Source organism: Loxodonta africana, chromosome 4 (genome assembly GCF_030014295.1).
Source record: "Loxodonta africana isolate mLoxAfr1 chromosome 4, mLoxAfr1.hap2, whole genome shotgun sequence".
In the NCBI taxonomy this organism is placed as follows: Eukaryota; Metazoa; Chordata; class Mammalia; order Proboscidea; family Elephantidae; genus Loxodonta; species Loxodonta africana.
The window spans coordinates 98,998,717-99,017,621 of record NC_087345.1 but is presented as its reverse complement, the minus strand read 5'-3'; the positions used below and the strand labels follow the sequence as shown (position 1 = coordinate 99,017,621).

Here is an 18,905-nt window from a genome sequence, read left to right as displayed (position 1 = left end):
TACAAAAAAGCTACCATACATCAAGTTCATTTTCAGCAGTGTAACAAATTAGTATAATGAATCAAATCATTAATACAAAAAAAGTATAAAGTGCATTTTTGAAACAAAACAGAAAATCAGTTTCAGAGATTTCAGGTATTTGAAAAATACTAGTCACTCATCAAAAGTTTAAAGAAAAAAAAAATTTCTTAATTTGACAACCAAATTCCTCACTATAGGGCCCCAATCTACCATTCTAGCCTCTGCTTGGGCCACTTTCATTCACATATTCCATAACCCTGACACAGAAAATTTCTCATAATCCCTGAATGGGCTAGTTTCCCACATTTCTATCTTTGCACATTTTAGTTTCTCTGACTGAAATATGTGTGTCCTCCACTTACTGCTTGTTGTTATTAGTTGCCATCGAGTCAGCTCTGACTCATGGCGGCACCATGTACAACAGAACAAAACTCTGCCTAGTCCTTTATAATCTTCACTATCATTGATATGCTGAGTCCATTGTTGCAGCCATTGTGTATTTGTGAGTGACTTCTAACCAACCCTGGTGGCGTAGTGGTCAAGTGCCATGGTTGCTAACCAAAAGGTCAGCAGTTCAAATCTACCAGGCGCTCCTTGGAAACTCTATGGGGCAGTTCTACCCTGTCCTCTAGGGGCACTATGAGTCCGAATCAACTCAATGGCAGTGTTTTTTTTTTTTTTTTTCCCTAACCAACCTAGGGGCTCATCTTCCAGCACTATATCAGACAATATTCTGTCGTGATTCACAGGGTTTTCATTGGCCAATTTTTAGAAGTAGATCGCCAAACCTTTCTTCCTAAATAGTTCTCAAACTTCTTGGTTTCAGGACCCCAAATGAGTGTAACTCATAAATTACTGTAGACCCAGCTTTTTTGTGTGTGTGTATTGATTTTTTTTATATTGATATTTAACATATTCACAATGAAAACAGAGAAATTAAAAATATATATATTTATTTAAATAACTCATTATATATAAATATAAATAGTTTTCATGAAAAATAACCGTAGTTTTCAACTAAAAATTAGTAAGAAGAATCGTATTCTTTTACAGTTTTGCAAATCTTTTTAATGTCTGACTTAACAGAAGTCAGATGGATTCTCATATGTTTCTCCATTCAATCTGTTGTAATTTCTTGTTTTGGTTAAAACATGAACAAAATACAGGCTCACAAAGATACGTTGTTTGAAAAAAGGAAGACATCATGGACCTCCAGAAATGATGCCAAACCCAAAAGTAAACCCACTGCTGTCGAGCTGTTTCTGACTCACAGTGACCCTACAGGACAGAGTAGAACTGCCCTATAGGGTTTGTGGCGTAGTGGTTAAGAGCTATGGCTGCTAACCAAAAGGTCAGCAGTTCGAATCCACCAGGCGATCCCTGGAAACCCTCTGGGGCAGTTCTACTCTGTCCTATTGGGTTGTTATGAGTAGTAATCGACTTGATAGCAGCTGGTTTGGTTTAATCTTTACGGAAGCAGATTACCAAATTTTTCTCTCGGGGAGCAGCTAGTGGGTTCAAAGTGCCAACCTTTAGGTTAGCAGCCAAGTACTTAACTACTGTGCCACCAGGGCTCCTTGTGAAATGATCCCAAAAATCTTACAGATATGAAAATATTTGATATTTTGATTTTTCTCTGTGCTCTATTTGGCTACATCTTATAGTCATTTCACTGAAACTCTGTAAAAGTCCTATCATGAAGTTATCATTTTTGTACATTTTAAATGTCAGTATTTTATTTTATTTTATTTCAGACAGCTGCTTTAAGCAATTGCTTTGGAATAAGAGGTTTATACTCAAATCCGTTTGGTCAAAAAAAAATTGGTCAAAGTAGACTGATAATATAAAGACCGTTCCTTTTATTTACTTCTTTTAGCAGTTCTTTAAAGCTCCTTCTCAGCCGAATTCCTACCTTTAAAAGTTTGGAGGCCCAACCCTGTTTGTACCATCTTTGCTGCTCTCAAAAACTATCTGAATGTTCTATGAGTTCACTCCATCAGACAAAAGATATACTCAGAAATTCTGTCAACATAAGACACCTACTGGGGCTTCTGCTGAGGGAAAATGTCCCTAAGATTCTTAGAAGAACTACTGGTTAACATACCGGATCTGTGAGTCATCCCTAGAGAACGTTTTGTCTGTATAAACCATTCTCTGAAGCACTGTAATAGATCCTTCTGAAATTTTACAAAGGATTTTACAATCACATCCTAGATCTCCTCATTAGACCATGTTGTCCTTACCATGGATAATCTCTTAGCCTACAAGCCATTCTTAATATAAGTATCATGTGCCATCTAGAGAGGCTGGGAATTAAAAAAAAAAAGTATTTTCAAACCCAGCAAGTCCTGGCTCTTTTGTATCTAACAGTTTTTCTTTTAGAATTTCAATTAAGTAGTAAGAAGCTAGGTGGCAACATCAATAGTTGGTCTGGATGTTGAGCACCTCCTTATTAGATGAATTTTCTACTTTCCATAAATTTTATGCCACTATATAATAACAATCCCTTTCATCTATTTCAATAATATTTTCCTCACTTTTCTTTAAACCCTCATTAACAGCTTCTTTGAGGTCCCTGCAAAATTCTGTCCACCAACTAGTCCCAACGGCATTGCAACCACAGGTTTTAGGCTTTTGTTACAGCTTCAATCTACTTTTGGTACCAAAATCTCTATTAGTTACCTAATGCTGTACAATAAATCATCCTAAACCTTAAAGGCCTAAAACAACAATAATCATTTGCTATCCCACACAGTTTCTGTGGGTAAGGGATTCAGGAGTTGGGCAATTCTGGCCTGAGGACTATTGTGAGGCTGCAATAAATATCAGCTGAAACTAGAAGGTGTACTCCCAAGATGGCTTGGAAGTTGGTGCTGACTGTTGGTGGGTGGCCTCAGTTTCTCACCACAGGGTTCTTGAGTATTTTCAAGGTTTAGTGGCTTGCTTCCATTGGAGGAGTGATATCAAATGCCTTTTGTAACCTAGCCTCAGAAGTCACACACTGTCTGCCATATTCTACTGGTAACACAAGCTGGCCCTGATTCAATCTGGGTAGGGAATACAAAGTGTATGAGTACCAGGAGTCAAGGATCATTGAGGCCCATTTGGATGCTAGCTGCCAAACCCTACCAAGCCAGATAAAGAACTACTGTGCACCTGTAACCTGCCCGAGGTTATTAGGTGTTATACAGGGCTGGGGACCAGCCAGAGAGGAGAGGCCTAATTAAACAGCAAGAGCATTCAGGACAGACCACAGAAGAATCATGCTAAAATTGCAATTACATAGTTGCTGTTGTTGTTAGGTGCCATCAATGAGATTTCCAGTTACAGAGACCCCATGTGACAGAGGTGAGCTGCCCCAGCCCTATAGTAAACATTTCCCATCCTTCAAGTAGGATATAAGCCAATTAAATCTGATCAGCCAGACTTGTAGAGTGAGATTTCACCAGTTACTATTCCACCCTAGAAGTTGAATATATATCCCCTCAAACAACAGTTCCCAAAATGTGGTCCCCACAACAGCAAAAGTGTCACCTGGAATTTGTTAAAGCGCCACCCCAAACCTTCTGGGAACAGGGCTCAGAAATTTGTGTTTTAACAAGCTCTTTGGATGACTATAATGACTAAGCTTTGAGAATTTTTTCTCTAAAAGACTGACCCAACCAAATCAAGGAGTACTCTGTAAAAGCTTTCAGGTTCATGCCTCTCCTTAGGCAGGGAAGTTTAATTGTTATGGATTACAAGATATTCGCTCTACTTTTCCAAGCATAGCATACATATTCTGTTTATTTCCAAACACTTATTTTTATTTAAGATGACTTTCAAAATATGAAATTAAGATTTACCTCCAAAAAAGCTTATTAGATATAAAAAACTACTTCAACTTTATACTGTATATTTGTAACTGTGTTAACCATACATCTCTTTTTTAACCATACTTTCATCAGTAAGGCTATTTTTTACACTTAGTATAATATGAAAGATTTTATCTTCCATTAAAAGATAGACTCATATTATTTTCAAATATCCCTTTGGCCAGGTCTGTTCAATTCATTTAAAATTATTCAACTTTCATACAATTTTAAGCTTATCCAAGAAAACAATGATTTATTAAATTACCTGTATATATGACTTTTCTTTCCTGGCATTCAAGATGAGACCTTTTCCTGTGCTTGTGTGCTTTTTCCCGAAACTTTACTGTTATCACTACATTTGGATTATCAGCACTGTGATTCAGTTCTGAAAAGGATTTGGTTTCCACAAGGCTTCCAAACTTCTTGTTGACAAAATGATGGACAGCTTTTCTGTGGTCTTTGTTTGCATCCGGTTTAAAGGTAAATTTGGAATTTTCTTTCTTTGCATCCAAATACTTAAAAAAGTCAAATGCTTCTTCATCAGACACCAAGTGACAGAGTTCTTTATACTCAAGATTTGGTTTTACAACAATTTCGCTGTTTTTTCCTACAGTTATTAAATAAGGAAATTTCTGCCGAACAGCACTATGTAAACTGGCCCGCTGGTTTTTGTCAAGGATTCTGCCTAACGAGAATTCAGGAGATGGTCCCACTAGCTCAATTTTAGAATTCCACGTCTCTTTTACATCACAAGCAAACTGATTCAGTAATTCATTAGTTTTTTCATCTAATAAGGAGCCTAATATATCAGCTTTTTCTTCTTCACATTTGGAAGCTCCATCATTGATCATATCTTCATTTTCTGAACTAGACTGATGATTTTGGTCACCATCGGAACACCTAGCTAAAGTACCAAGTTCTTGGTTACGCCCACCTTCAAAGGATAAATTGTGAAGGTCTAGTTTTGGTTTTTTGGCATAATTATTTGGCTCAGGTAGTATGTTATTAATCTCGTACAGAAGTTCATCACTGGCTTTATTAACTAACTGTCCCCGCTCATCAATCTCAGTAACAACGAAGTCCCTTGGTGAGCTTTTTATAGTGCCACGAAATCCAGCATGATCAGTAATATAACACAAAGAACTGAATCTGTTTCTATAATCTGTATCCTCTTCCATTCTTACATAATAATGTCTACAAAAGAAACAAAGAGGCAGTCAGTTACCAGAAAGAGAAGTTGTGGAAAACAAAACAAAAAAAGGAACAGGTTTGCTGGATTTGTTTAATTCTCTTTGTCCCTTTCAATCCTGAGTTCTCTTAAATAGCATTAATAATTCATGAATATATATCATGTGTTCTTTAGCTCTCATACACCAAGATGAATGAATAGGCAAACATTTTCTGATATAACTTAAAACTTGACTCTTCATCTACCCCAGACTTCCATCTATTACCTGGATTTTAAATGGGTCAGTTTCAAGCTTACCTTAAAAATAGTATTTGTAGGACCACAAAAAATAGACTAGAACATAGGACTGTTTACAATGATTTGTCCAAACCCCATCTGTAGAGTTGAAAATTTCATTAATTTCAGAGAACTTAGGACTAGAGTTTCATATGCTAAGGGTGCAGGGACAGGAGACAAGAAGAAGATAGAAAGAAGTAGTCTAAACTGACATAGTAATGTAATTCTAAACACCAACTTGCAATTTGATACTGCTTTAAGGTAGACTTAATTTAGTCCCGGGCCTTAAGCCTTCTCTAAAGCCCCCATTAGGACAGACACGAACTTTTGAAGTTGATCCCAAGGAGATCTCCAACCATCATTATCTTTGCCATCAGAGAAAAGGAGACCCTTATAGAGCTTTGTGGGAGCAGTACACAAAAGAATAGTCCTCTGAGGAAGACTACTCACTCATCAAACAACCCACGGCTACCATACCACATGGAGCTATGATAAAGGTCAGTTTCCCAGAGACCCCATACCAGTCAGATCATCAGAAACCCACACATTCTAGGAAATTTATCATCATCAGGGCCTTCATCCCCACTTATACAACATATTCTACTAATCCGAAACAATTTACCAGCCTCCTCTTCTCAATTCTTTCCATTGTGCCATGTAGAAATTACAGCAAATTTTCTATATCCTAATTTCCCAGGGAATATACAAGGATATTTACTTAATTCCTTAATTCCAGCATCCCCTTCAGTTTCTTGCTCTAATTGAAACCTGGCTGCTTCCCCAGACTACTACTTCTGCAGTCCTCTCAAGCAAAGGCTATTTTTCCTTTCACACACCACGTGCCTTAGGTCTGGAGGTCATAAATATTTTCCATTTCCCACTGCTCCTTCCAAACTATTTCTTCCTCCTCTACTTTCAAACTTCCCAGTGCCTCTGAAGTTCATGCCATCAGGCTTTACCATCTGCTGTCATCTTCACTCTAATCCCGAGGACTCCTCTTCATTCACTGATGACTTTAACACCTGGCTTACTATCTTCACATCCAGCACGACTTCCATGATCATCCACATGCATCTTTCATTCAATATCATTGTCCCTCAGTTCCTCAATCTCCCAAGTCAATTTCATCTGTCATCCCCTTCTGTGGTCACACCTTCTCATTTCCATAAACTGCAACCTACAAAACTTGCACTTTAAGTATCTAGTTCTCTGATCACCCCTGCTATCTTTCCATCAGCCCTACTTAATACGTCCCTTCCGGAAAATCTTAGACATTGTGAAGGTCTCTAATCACTGCTTCTACTACTGACTCACTCTAGTCCATGCTCCACAAAGCAGCCAGACTGGTACTTTTAAAGGTAAATTAAATCATATCAGAACCCTGCTTAAAACACTCCATTCACATGTATTAATAAAATACAAATTCCTTACCCTGGTTTTCAAAGACTATGATTCTGGACCCTGTCTATTCTCCAAAAGCATCTTGTACCCTTTCCCCATTATCCATTACACTCCAGCTATACTGGCCTTCTTCAGTTCCTTTAAACTAACTGTTTCTGCAGCTGAAATTGTCCCTTCTCCAATTATATAGCTGCACCTTTTAGTAATCAGATCCTCAGAGGGGTCTTCCCTGACGAGTAATCTAAAGAAACTAGCACACTCTCTTCACGAAGCCTTATTTTAACTGTCTTTATAGCTTTTTTATTTAATATTTTCTTTGTCATTTACATTGTTTCAATAAAATGTTAGTTCTGTGATGTCTCTCTTATTTATCACTGATTACCCCACATTTAGAACAGTGTCAAGCACATATTAGGCACACAATTCAACATATTGACTGTTGAATGACGCCACTAGTACAAAATATGAGCTGTAAGAGTAAAGAGGAGGAAAGAATGGCTCACTTTTGCCTGTGATAATAAGGAAAGGTATAACACAAGAAGTGGTCATCTAAGTAAGTGTGGCCTAAAAAGGGTTCGAGATATAGAAATGAGGCAGAGAGAATATCATCAAATAATGTACAACAGATGCAATGTGTTAGAGAAAAATAAACATCCCAGATTGGGGGGAGGGGGGGCTTTTCTAGTACAGTTCTGGAAAATACAGCTAGATTAGCGTCAGACTATGGAAGACACCTAATGCCCTGCCAAGGACTTAGAATCCACTGGGTGACCAATAGATGGCAACTGCAGATGTCTTAGAACGACATAATCCAAAAGATGATTTAGTAAAATGACTCTGATGGTATTGATCAGTATGCATCTGATGGAACAGCGATGTGATCAAGAGTAGAGCTGCAGAAACTGTCCGTGGAAATAATGATCTTCTCTTTCCCTATGAAGACATTTTAAACTAGAGGGGTAAGTAGAGCAAGGTGGAGGGCGGGAGGGGTGGGAAGGCAACAAGGAGGGAATACCAACCAAGCAAGCATCTTGGGACAAGAGCGGACAAATGCAGAAACCGAAGTGTGGCAGGAATGTGAGACAGGTTTGGAGGTGGGAGTTTGGAAAACCTTAAAAAGGGTTTGGAACCGAACTGGAGGGCAGCCAAGGAGCCCACGTGGAGTTAAGTATAAATGTGCAAGACTCCTAAGCAACAGGATTTGCAGATGAGGGTTTGGGGTGTAGAGGTGGAGTTAGTTTGGTTTAGCCAAAGTTGGAGAACTACTAGTTTGAGGAGGGATCCTGAAAAAGTAGTAGAAATGAGAGAGAGAGCTCCCTTTTCCCCATGCTCTTCCTTTCCAACTGTGCAATATCTGCCGAACGGGTTCCCAGAGAAGCAGAACTAAAGCCTGTGTCGCCGTCTCACTCTTCCCTGAGGTAGTAACACACTTTTTTTTTTTTTTTTTACCAGTAGCTCCACTTGCTTCTTCAACCGTCCCCACCCCTCGGTGTGTCACTGCCCCACGTCGCCTTCGTCTGGGGGGCAAAGGATCGGGATAACCAATACAAGCTTTATCATCGTCCCAAACACAATCCCCACACCGTGGAAGAAGCAACGCGCAGCACCGGGTCTACCTCGCATCCAGGCGAAGGTAAGTCCCCGCACAACCCTGTGCGCATGCCCGGAAGCCTCATCTATTTACCGTCCTCCGGGAGAGTATTTAAAGGGGCAGGCTCCCACGTGAAGAAGCGCCTTAACCAAACGTTCTTCGTGGAGCGGCCTGACGGCGCAGAGAGGAAGAAGCGGGGCCTGGAGCAGGCGGAGCCCGGGGCGGGGCCTGACGGGAAGTGCCGTCCTCGCTACGCTGCTTCCCGCTGCTCGCGTTGCTCCGCCGCTGGCTTCGCCGCGAGGCGCCCCGCCCCCGCGCAGTGCCCCACGCCCCGGGCAGGTAAGGGATTGCCGCTGTCCGCTCTTCCTGCTACCCGGAGGTTGTCCTCCTCTGCTCCAGGCTTAGTAGGGTGGCTGTTTCGGGCTGCAGATCGCTTTATGCCTTATATTCAAAGTGAGAAAAGTTTAGAGAGGAAGTGGTTGCATGAATCAGCTCCGGCGTCGAGATTTGGAGTGAGTCCCTGGAGATCCACAAGTTAGTCTGACTGGGAGGAAGCTGAGGCATCGAGAGAGCCGTCACCCAGCTGTTCAGTGGCGCCGTCTAATCTCGCCTCAACTTTCTCAACTCTGTGGCTTTTTGTTCCCTGAACCCGTTTACAAAATGAAATCTTGTCTCCTAAAAACCAGGAAGTAAGCTCAGCACGCGGCCAAGATGGGAGGCATTCAGAGGCTCCACACGATTCTGATTAGCTTGTTTCCTCCAGTTTCTAAGCTTCCAGGACATTAGAGAGTGAAGAGTTGTAAGAAACAGGTAAGTACATTATCACATAGGAAAAGTGTACCTGGCGGCGTGGAAGCAAGAGAGGAGACAAAGGGATAAAAAACAAACGTTGAAAAAGCTAGCAAGCACATCAGCCAATTTGGAATGAGAATAGCGCTATTAGTGCCTCAAAATCCTATATGCCCAGTGCCCAAGGAGTCCCTAACAGTAAAAAAAAAAACAGTAGAGGATATTAAATTCTGCTTTTCCCCTCTCTAGGGATAATCCTTGAAGAAGACTGACAGAAAGTTAGAAATTGTTTTATTCTCCTTTTTTGATGGTAAACGTTTGATTTTGCTTTCCACCTGTCTAAACAGAGCTCCTGATCTTCCAGGCGAAACTTGGACCTTCTAGTCTCTTCTCCATCTCAATAAATGGCAGGAAGCTGTTGTTCAGGCCAAAAACCTTGGTACTGTCCTCTCACCCTCCACATCAGCACATAGGATTCTTTGGCTCTACCTCAGAATAGACTCATCCTCCAAGGACTTGTGCCTTCTCTTCTACTACCCTAGCCCAACCTCCAGCATCTCCCACCTGGATTGTTGGTGTAGTTGAATTGATCTCTCCCTGCTCCTCTGCCTTTAATCCAATATAACTTAATTTCAGCAGCAGCCCCAGTGTCTTTTAAGACATGATTATAGTGGATGTCTTGCTTCTTCTCAAAACCTCATCTGTCTTCTCATCTCACTCAGAGGATAAACCAAAGTCAATAAAAATGAGATCTGGGTACCTGGTCCCCTTACCTTACTAACCACATCTGCTACCCTCTTGCTCCCTCCCCTTCAGTCTTATTGTCTTCTTGCTGTTTCTCAAAGGGCCCACTTGGGCCTTTGCATTTATTATTCCTTTTGCCCAGGACACTCTTCTCACAGATATCTCACAGGCTGGCTTTCTTGCTTCCTCCAAACCATTGATCAAAATGGCACCTTCTTATTGAGGCCTACTCTGACCACCTTATTTAAAATTACAGTCTGGTCTCTGTTTATTTTTTTCCACTGCCCTTGGTACCATCAAACATATTATTGTTGCCATTGTTAGCTGTCCTCAAGTCAGCCCCCAACTCTTGTCGACCCTGTGCACAATGGACCAGACTGTTGTGATCCACAGAGTTTTCATTGGCTCATTTACAGAGGAGATGGTCATTTCTTCCTAGTCCCTCTTAGTCTGGAAGCTCTGCTGAAACCTATTCAGCATCATAGCAGCACGCAAACAGCCACTGACAAACAGATGGTGGCTGGGCTTGAGGAGCATTGCAGGAATTGTACCCAGATTTCCTGTGTGGAAGGGAGAATTCTACCACTGAACTCCGCTACGCCCATAAATGTATTTTAGATATTATTTGTTTTTTGTCTGTCTTCTGCAATTAGAATATAAGCTCCACAAGTTCAGGTATTTTTGATCTGACTTGCCTATTAATCTCTGGGGCCTGGAACAATGTCTGGCACAAAACAGTAAATATTTAATGAATGAATGATATTTTACGTTCAATATACCCAGAGTGTTTTAAAGCATTTACCGTTGAGTTAGATCATGTTCGAGAAAGATGTGTTATAATTTATGAATATATGTTTAAGGACAGCCCTATATAATTTAATAGGTCCGGAAGGCATCACCAGCTTTTGTTCATAATGATGCGTTCAATTGTCTGAAAATAAAGGTTATTTATCTGGTATATTTTGCTTACAAAGGCATGGAAGTAAAGAATGTGTTTTAGAAAGGTTATACATATCTTAAAAGTACTGATATTTTCCTTTTTTAAAGATATCTGGTGGAGCAGTGATTAAGTGCTTGGCTGCTAACCAAAAGGTTGGTAATTCGAACCCACCAGCCACTCTGCAGGAGAAACATGTGGCAGTCCGCTTCTGTAAAGATTTACAGCCTTGAAAGAAGCCCCACGAGGCACTTCTACTCTGTCCTATAATGTTGCTACAAGTCGGAATCAACCCAACGTCAACAAATTTTTTTTTAATATATGTATTTTTTTGATCATCTATTGTATGCTATGTTTAGGTCTTTTTCATTTGTTGATCTTAAATCTTATGGCAACTCTTGAGTTAAATATTACTATCTCTGTTTTTCAGCTAAAGAAACCAGGGTCTGGAGAAATTTGAGTTATTAACCCTGGTCACAGTTGGTTTGTGGAAGAGCTGAGATTAGAACCCAAACTCATGCACCCTCGAAGTCCATCTTCTCTCCTCCCCTCTATACTCCGGCCTTCTGATCGAGTAGTAATGAAGCATAGTCATAAAACTTTATTAATTCATTTAATGAGAGCCCACTGGGTTGTAGAAGCAGATGCTGATTTTAGTATATTCCTCAATTGCCACATCACCATGTACGCTTGTCTGAGTTGTCTTAGTTGAAAATATGAATGATTTTTCTATACTATGAGAATTAATGATATAACGAAATAGTCACAGAGTTATTTCTTTATTTACTTATTTGTTTGTAAGCAGTATTTCCTGTTCCGCCTCTATAAATCCCAAGAATGCGGTAATGTGAAACCTTGAACAATTTCTGAAGAGGTGATGTATTTTAAATAATTAAGATGTTTGCTCAAATAATCTATTTTCATTGTTGAAAATCCAGGCCAGCAAAATGAAAACAAATGAAACCACCCATTAAAATTACCATCAAGAGATTTAAAAAACAAACAAATCTATCGCTGTTGAGTTGGTCTTGACTCAATAGCGAGCCTGTGTGTTACAGAGTAGAACTGCTCCATAGGGTTATCTTGGCTGCAGTCTTAAAGGAAGCAGATCATCAGATCTTTCTTCAGTGGCACCTCTAGGTGGGATCGAATTGCCAACTTTTTAGTTAGTAGTTGAGTGCAAACTGTTTGCACCACCCAGGGACCTCATTAAGAGATAAACTGTTGCCGTCAAATCGATTCCGACTCATAGTGACCCTATAGGACGGAGTAGAACTGCCCAGTCTGGTTTCCAAGGATCATCTGGTGAATTTGAACTGCTGACCTTTTGGTTAGTATCTATAGCTCTTAACCACTACACTGTCAGGTTTCCCATCAAGAGATAACCCCTGCTAATACTTCGGTGTATGTTCTTAAAAATACCTGGTTGGGAGTGGTGTATAAATGTATGCCTGAAGTACATTTTAAATTCTGAGATTTAGAACTTCTGGGCATATATTTGTAGAAGAGTTGTCAAAAGGCCTCCACTATCACCTCTCCTAGAAATCTGGCTGCAGAAGAGGTATAGAATTTATTCTTCTGGCCTCATGATGTTGTGGTTGTTAGCTGCCATCGAGTCAGCCCCCGACTCATAGTGACCCCACGTACAATGGGATGAAATGCTGACGAGTCCTGTGCCTCCCTGTGGTGGGAGAGGTTGCATGGGCTGGATTCTAGCAATCTGACTATTGTTATCCACTGGGTTTTCATTGGCTATTTTTCAGAAGTACATTGCCATGCCTTTCTTCCTAGTCCATTATAGCCTGGAAGCTCCACTGAAACCTGTTCAGCATCTTTGCAACACTCAAACCTCCACTGACAGATGGGTGATGGCATGAGGTGCTTTGGCTGGGAATTGAACCCAGGTCTCCCACATGGAAGTTCTGCCACTGAACCACCACTGCCCCATGGTCTTACAGTAGCCAGTTTTTATTCTCAATTCCCTGTATTTTAGTTCTAGCTTCTAGGATTATTAAACGGTTCAATGTTTATTAACTGTGTCAATCAACTTTATACTTCTTACTGTGGAAAGAAATCTACAAGTAAGAAAAAATAACTTGAATAAGACAACTGCAGAATCTGTAAGCACATACAATTTCTTAATAAAACATATTCAGTCTTTCTCTCATTCAACACAAATGTTTTGAGTAGTTGCTACAGTGAATATGGTTAAGTCCCTGCCCAGGAGAGCACACAGTCTATTAGAGAAGGCATATGCATAAGCAATAAAATATAGTACTTGTTATAATAGAAGGATTTCCAGATGACATTTGGAGCAAAATGTATGACTATCAGGGAAATCCAATAATGCCTTTTGATGTGGGCTCAAAGGAATAGGAGCCATTTACCAGGTGGCCCTCAAGGTGCTTGGGCAGTTTTTTTACCTAACCATGGATGACCTCAACTCCTGCTTCATGGAGAAAATAGTATTGTGTAAGAACTCTCCCTCTCCCTTCTCAGATCTCTGTATCCAAACCTGTTTCCCTCTTTCTGATTTCAGGAATAGGCCTCATTCTGTAGCTATGAGTCAGAATGGACACAACGGCAATGGGGTTTTTTTTGTTGTTGTTTTATTCAAGTCTGAACTCTCCACCTGCACTTAATACACTATCCCTTTTGTATCTTAAACTAGTGTAAGTCTTAAAACAAGCCCTTACATCAGCAGAGTCTCTTGAGACTCAGGAGATTCTTAGGTCAAAATCATGTATAGGTAAAAGATACATTAAGAGTGCAGTAGATTTTAATGTAAAAAAAAATTCATTGGTACGGTTCAGATCCACATTGCAGCTGACCTTTAAGAAATTATCACTTTTCAAGTTTTAGTGTAGAATCAAAGAATAATGTACACTACTTTCTGAAAAGACTGTTAAAATCCTCCACTCTTTTTCAATTATATGTCTGTATAAAGCTAGATTGTCCTTATACATCAATCAAAATGATACATTGCAGCAGATTGAATGTAGAAGCAGATACGAGAATCTGGCTGTCTTCTATTAAGTTAGACATTAAAGAGAGTTGCAAAACTATAAAACAATGTCACTACCTTAATCACTGTGAGGATTATATGAAATATTGTATACAAATCAGCTGGCATGGTATTGGCTAGTGAATTTGTCATGGATTGAATTGTGTCCCCCAAAAATTCGTGTCACCTTGGCTAGGCTGTGAATCCCTGGTAGCGCAGTGGTTAAGCATTTGGCAGCTATCCAAAAGGTTGGCAGTTCGACTTCACCAGCCGCTCCTTGGAATCCCTCTGGGACAGTTCCACACTGTCCTATAGGATCGCTATGAGTTGGAATCTACTCAGTGGGAGCGGGTTTGGTTTTTCTGGCTTTTGGCTAGGTCACGATTCCCAGTATTCTGTGATTGTCTGCCATTTTGTCATCTGATGTGGTTTTACTTTGTCTTGTAAATTCTCAGTGGCACCTAGCAACAACAACAATGATGTTAATGAGACAGGATTAGAGGCAGTTATGTTAATGAGGCAGGACTCACCATGCAAGATTAGGTTGTGTCTTAAACCAACCTCTTTTGAGATATAAAAGAGAGAATCCAGCAGAGAGACATGGAGACCTCATACCATTGAGAAAGCAGTGCCAGGAGCAGAGCAAGTCATTTGTTCATGGGGTTCCTACGCTGAGAAGCTCCTTGACCAGGGGAAGATTGATGGCAAGGACCTTCCCCTATAACTGACAGAAACCCTTCTACTACAGCTGGCACCCTGAATTCAGACGTCTAGCCTACTAGACTGTGAGAGAATAAATCTGTTTGTTAAAGCCATCTACTTGTGGTATTTCTGTTATAGCAGCACTAGATAACTAAGACAGAATTCATTCATTCTTAAACATTAGTATCTACAATGTGCTAGACACTATGTGCGTATTAGTAAATAAAATGACCATGGTCAAAAAAAACTCATGGAGCTTGTACGGTATTGAAGGAGAGAGATATTAAACAAGTAAGTAAATATTTCATAGCAAATACACTGTGCAGTGATGAACGATATATAGATGGAGCGGAGGAGGGTAGGTAGACCTACTTAGATGTGGTAGTCAGGGAAAACCAAAGAAAAGAATACTAATTTAGAAGCCTAGGATACAGAAAAGGAGCCCTGGTGATGCAATGGTTAAACGCTTGGCTGCTAACCGTGAGGTTGGCCAGTCAAGCAGTTTCAACCCATCCAACAGCTCTGTGGGAGGAAGACCTGGCCATCAGCTCTTGTAAAGATTTTAGCCTGTAAAACCCTATGGGGGCAGTTCTACTCTGTCACATGAGGTCTATATGGGTCAAAATCTACTCAGCACCTAACAACAGAGGGATACAGATAGACTTTTTTACCATTTACTCTTTTATAGCTTTTGAATTCTATACCATCTGAGTGTATTTTTTATTCCAAAAAATAATTATGTTTTATTTAAAAAATAAAAATACGTAGGAGAGCAGGAATAATTGACAAAAATAACTGAGTCCTTTGGTCTTGATTAATTAGAAAGAAAGGTTACCATGTACTAAGAATAAGGGACATGTTGCTGTTAGGTGCCATCGAGTCAATTCCGACTCATAGAGATAAAATAACCATGTAGAGAGAGGTAAAGTTTTGAAACAATCACTGAGGACAATGAGAAAAGCCAAGTAGAGGGATTGACAGCAGTGTTGAAGGCCCAATGGAGAAGGGGTTCCTGGAAATTTGTATTCATACCAGTCTGCTCAGTGTCTAGTTCTCTACAGCTGTATTCAGCAGTTCTGGTGTTCAGGTAAAATTGTGAGATTTATCGCTGGCTGTGGCTGTCCAGGGTAGAGTGGTAGATGGGTGGATTATGCAGTAAGCATGGTATGCGTTGAGCAAGGTACCCATGGGCTTAATTATGTTTACTTGCTAATCTGTGGTGAGCAATTTCACATGGGTTTCACCACACTTTTGCTGTGGTGGGGGACAGGTGAAATTGTGCGCTGCAGATTAGTGGGAAGGCACAGTTGGGCCCGCAAATACCTTGCTTACTGGGCAATCTGGCCCTGGCAGAAGAAGAAGGGGACTAAGGAAATGAAGGTTCTGGCTAGAGAGTAGCTGAAGTGGTGAACCACAGGGCTCAGCTTACTAGGGAAGGCATTGTGGTCAGGTGAATCTGATGGACTCAAAAAATCCAGAGGGATCAGGGAAGACTCTATTATATGAAAGTAGATGGATGGACCATATCTTTCAGTTCCATACAGATGATGTCAGTACATTTTTTTTACTTCTAGCAGAGAGTGTTGCATAAATTTTTAATAGCAAATAAGTACTGATTGAGACAAATTGTTGTTGTTAGGTGCCATTGAGTCAGTTCTGACTCATAGCGACCCTGTGTATAATAGAACAGAATACTGCCTGGTCCTGTGCCATCCTCACAATCGTTATGCTTGAGCCCATTGTTGCTGCCACTGTATTAATCCATCTCATTGAGGATCTTCCTCTTTTTCGCTGACCTTCTAATTTACCAAGCATGATGTCTTTCAGTTTGAGAAATGCCAAGCGTGTTCTTCCCTTTTGGTTTTCTATCTCCAGCTCTTTGCACATGTAATTATAATATGACTGAGACAAATAATTACCTTGAAAAGTAAACCTCTTATTAATATATTTGATTCTTGAATATGCCCACAGGAATTTTTCTGAAAGAGTAAATTTTTTGTTCCTTTTTATAAATGTCACTCAGAAAAATATCAGCGTCAGAAAAAAAAAATCTGCATTTTTTATTGATGTTTACAGTTGGGGAAAGAAATCATACTCAGAGAACAAGTATGTAAATACATTATAATTTAATATCTTCTTAGGATATCAACTAGTTGACTTTGAAATGTTTATTATGGTGTAATAGAATGCCAACTTTTCACGTGATATAGTAAAGTGTGATGTATACTTTTACAGATACCATCTCTGAAGCTACTGTAACAGATTAATGAGAATTTTCCATGTTTTAGGAATAGAAGATGAACAAACCCATAACTCCATCGACATATGTACGCTGCCTCAACGTTGGACTCATTAGAAAGCTGTCAGATTTTATTGATCCTCAAGAAGGATGGAAGAAGTTAGCTGTAGCTATTAAAAAACCATCTGGTGATGATAGATACAATCAGTTTCACATACGGTAATATATAAAAAAATTTTAATTTTCATATCACAGCCTAGAATGATTAATTGGTATAAATAACTGTCAGTGTTGCTATTTAAAGTGGAGATAAGGATAATAAGTAATGTCTCTTTTTTTTTCTTTTCATTTTTGCTGCATTCTCTAAGATTTCAACTGGGCTCATACTGTGGTCTTGCAAATAAGTTTTTTGTGTTAGTATTAGGATTCCCACCTCCGCTCAAGTTCTCTGTTTGGCAGGCTAAGTACAGTTCACTCTGCCTCACACTTCTCACTTCCAGATTGAGTTATAAAATTTTCTGGTGAAATTCTGGAGCCTGTACATCTAAGTATGTGAATCTCTAACCCACTCTAACAATGTACTTTGATAATTTTTCAAATTGGCATTTTAAAGTTATTGCTTATAAGTATAAACATGTATGAACAAAATCTTTAGTCCTTAGCCAGGATTGTTCAACACTGTCTTCACATGATTTCTACGGTTCCTTTCTACTCATGTCTGCTTGGTTTTATGTAAAATATAAGTAGAGATTTATTTTTTTTGTCAGCTGTTACAGTGCAAGGAAACCCTGGTGGCATAGTGGTTAAGTGCTACGGCAGCTAACCAAGAGGTTGGCAGTTCGAATCTGCCAGGCGCTCCTTGGAAACTCTCTTGTGCAGTTCTACTCTGTCCTATAGTGTCGCAATAAGTCAGAATCGACTCGACGCCGGTGGGTTTTTGGGTGGGTTAGAGCGCAAACCTATGTCAAATCTATCTTCGGTAGCAAGAGGAAAAGAAATTTATTTGTGATTTTCAACATTAACCTGCTAGAGAGCCTAAAGGCTTGGCTGCCTTATTACATAATTCTTCCTGGAAGTGTCTCCTCATTTGAAAGGCAAACTTCTTAAATTACTTGGAAGAGACTCAACTGTAACCCTCAAAAGACAATTATTAAATATAGTTTGTTGAGATTACGATTAAAAAATTAGGGAGGGTGGTTGAGACAGTGGTGGTGGGGAGGAAAAGCTCTTATACAGAAGAATGCCAGCAAATAATTGTTGAAAGAAGAATAGAATGAGAAAATGGACCAGTTTGCAATCACCAATGAAAATTGATCCATGCAAGACTCGTCAGCGAGTGCTAAAACCATAAGGTGAAAGGTTGTTGAGGAACAGGATATTCATGAGATTTCAAAGTGTTACCCACGGATAACTTATGAATTGTGAAAGGGACAAAGCACTTTTGTTCTCAAACTTGGCGTCACCAATAATGGTACAGATTGCCATTATGGGCCTCCGCATGTGATACAGTGGGGAGGACACACTATTGCCCGTGCAGTGTTCTTACCAAAAAATATTAACCTGAATTTAATCGTTAGAAGGTAGACATTTAGGTTGCGAGACATTCTCCAAGACATCTTGCCTGGACTCTAAAATACAGACAACACAGAGCAAGAGCAAGCAGGAGGATGAGAGCAGAAATGTACCAAAATGTTAGTCATTTGGTGATTCAGGGTGAAGAGTAAAGGTTCGTTCATTGTATTATTCTTGCAACTTTTACAATTTCTATACATTTAAAATTTAGAAAAAAATTGAACAGAAAAACTGGTTATATTTTTAAGTATTTTCAAAACCAATTTTTAACAAAATGGGAGAGGAAAACTTACCTGTCTTTTTCCTTCAATTTACTTGAAGTCTAGTTAAGATCAAAGGAATAATTCCCTAGGTTTATGTATATTCTATTTCTTTAAGCAGACTGATTTATTAAAATTCCTGTAGCTAACAGAATAAATAAGTCATATAGGGAAGTACATAGCTTGAGAGCACACCTTTATATCAAGTGAAATTTGAATTTGAATATCAACTTGGATATAGCTTATTGGCTGTGTGGCCATGGTCTGGTTACTTTACCTTTCCAGGCCTGGCATTCTCATTAATAAAATAGCGATGATAATCATAT

The 18,905-nt window shown here is 39.6% G+C and overlaps 2 protein-coding genes across 9 annotated transcripts in view; one reads left to right on the top strand and one right to left on the bottom strand.

Moving 5' to 3' along the window:
* The window catches only part of PUS7L (pseudouridine synthase 7 like), a 50,644-nt gene extending 42,026 nt beyond the window's left edge, over positions 1 to 8,618 (bottom strand). For 2 of the 5 annotated variants that reach the window (XM_064284364.1, XM_003405725.4), the window contains exons 1-2: positions 8,191 to 8,618; positions 4,141 to 5,069 (exon numbers count right to left, since the gene is read on the bottom strand). In XM_064284364.1, coding sequence (XP_064140434.1) covers positions 4,141 to 5,053 — 913 coding nt within the window. In that variant the 5' untranslated portion in view covers positions 5,054 to 5,069; positions 8,191 to 8,618. The other 3 variants (XM_010595939.3, XM_010595933.3, XM_023555471.2) reach the window with 3 other exon arrangements.
* IRAK4 (interleukin 1 receptor associated kinase 4) overlaps positions 8,549 to 18,905 on the top strand; it is a 27,753-nt gene continuing 17,396 nt past the window's right edge. Inside the window, exons 1-3 of one of the 4 annotated variants that reach the window (XM_010595954.3) lie at positions 8,549 to 8,671; positions 9,019 to 9,142; positions 16,797 to 16,966. In XM_010595954.3, the coding sequence (XP_010594256.1) occupies positions 16,806 to 16,966 (161 nt within the window). In that variant the 5' untranslated portion in view covers positions 8,549 to 8,671; positions 9,019 to 9,142; positions 16,797 to 16,805. Of the gene's footprint in view, positions 8,672 to 8,749; positions 9,143 to 16,796; positions 16,967 to 18,905 lie in introns of those variants that run through there. The other 3 variants (XM_010595956.3, XR_002787274.2, XM_064284365.1) reach the window with 3 other exon arrangements.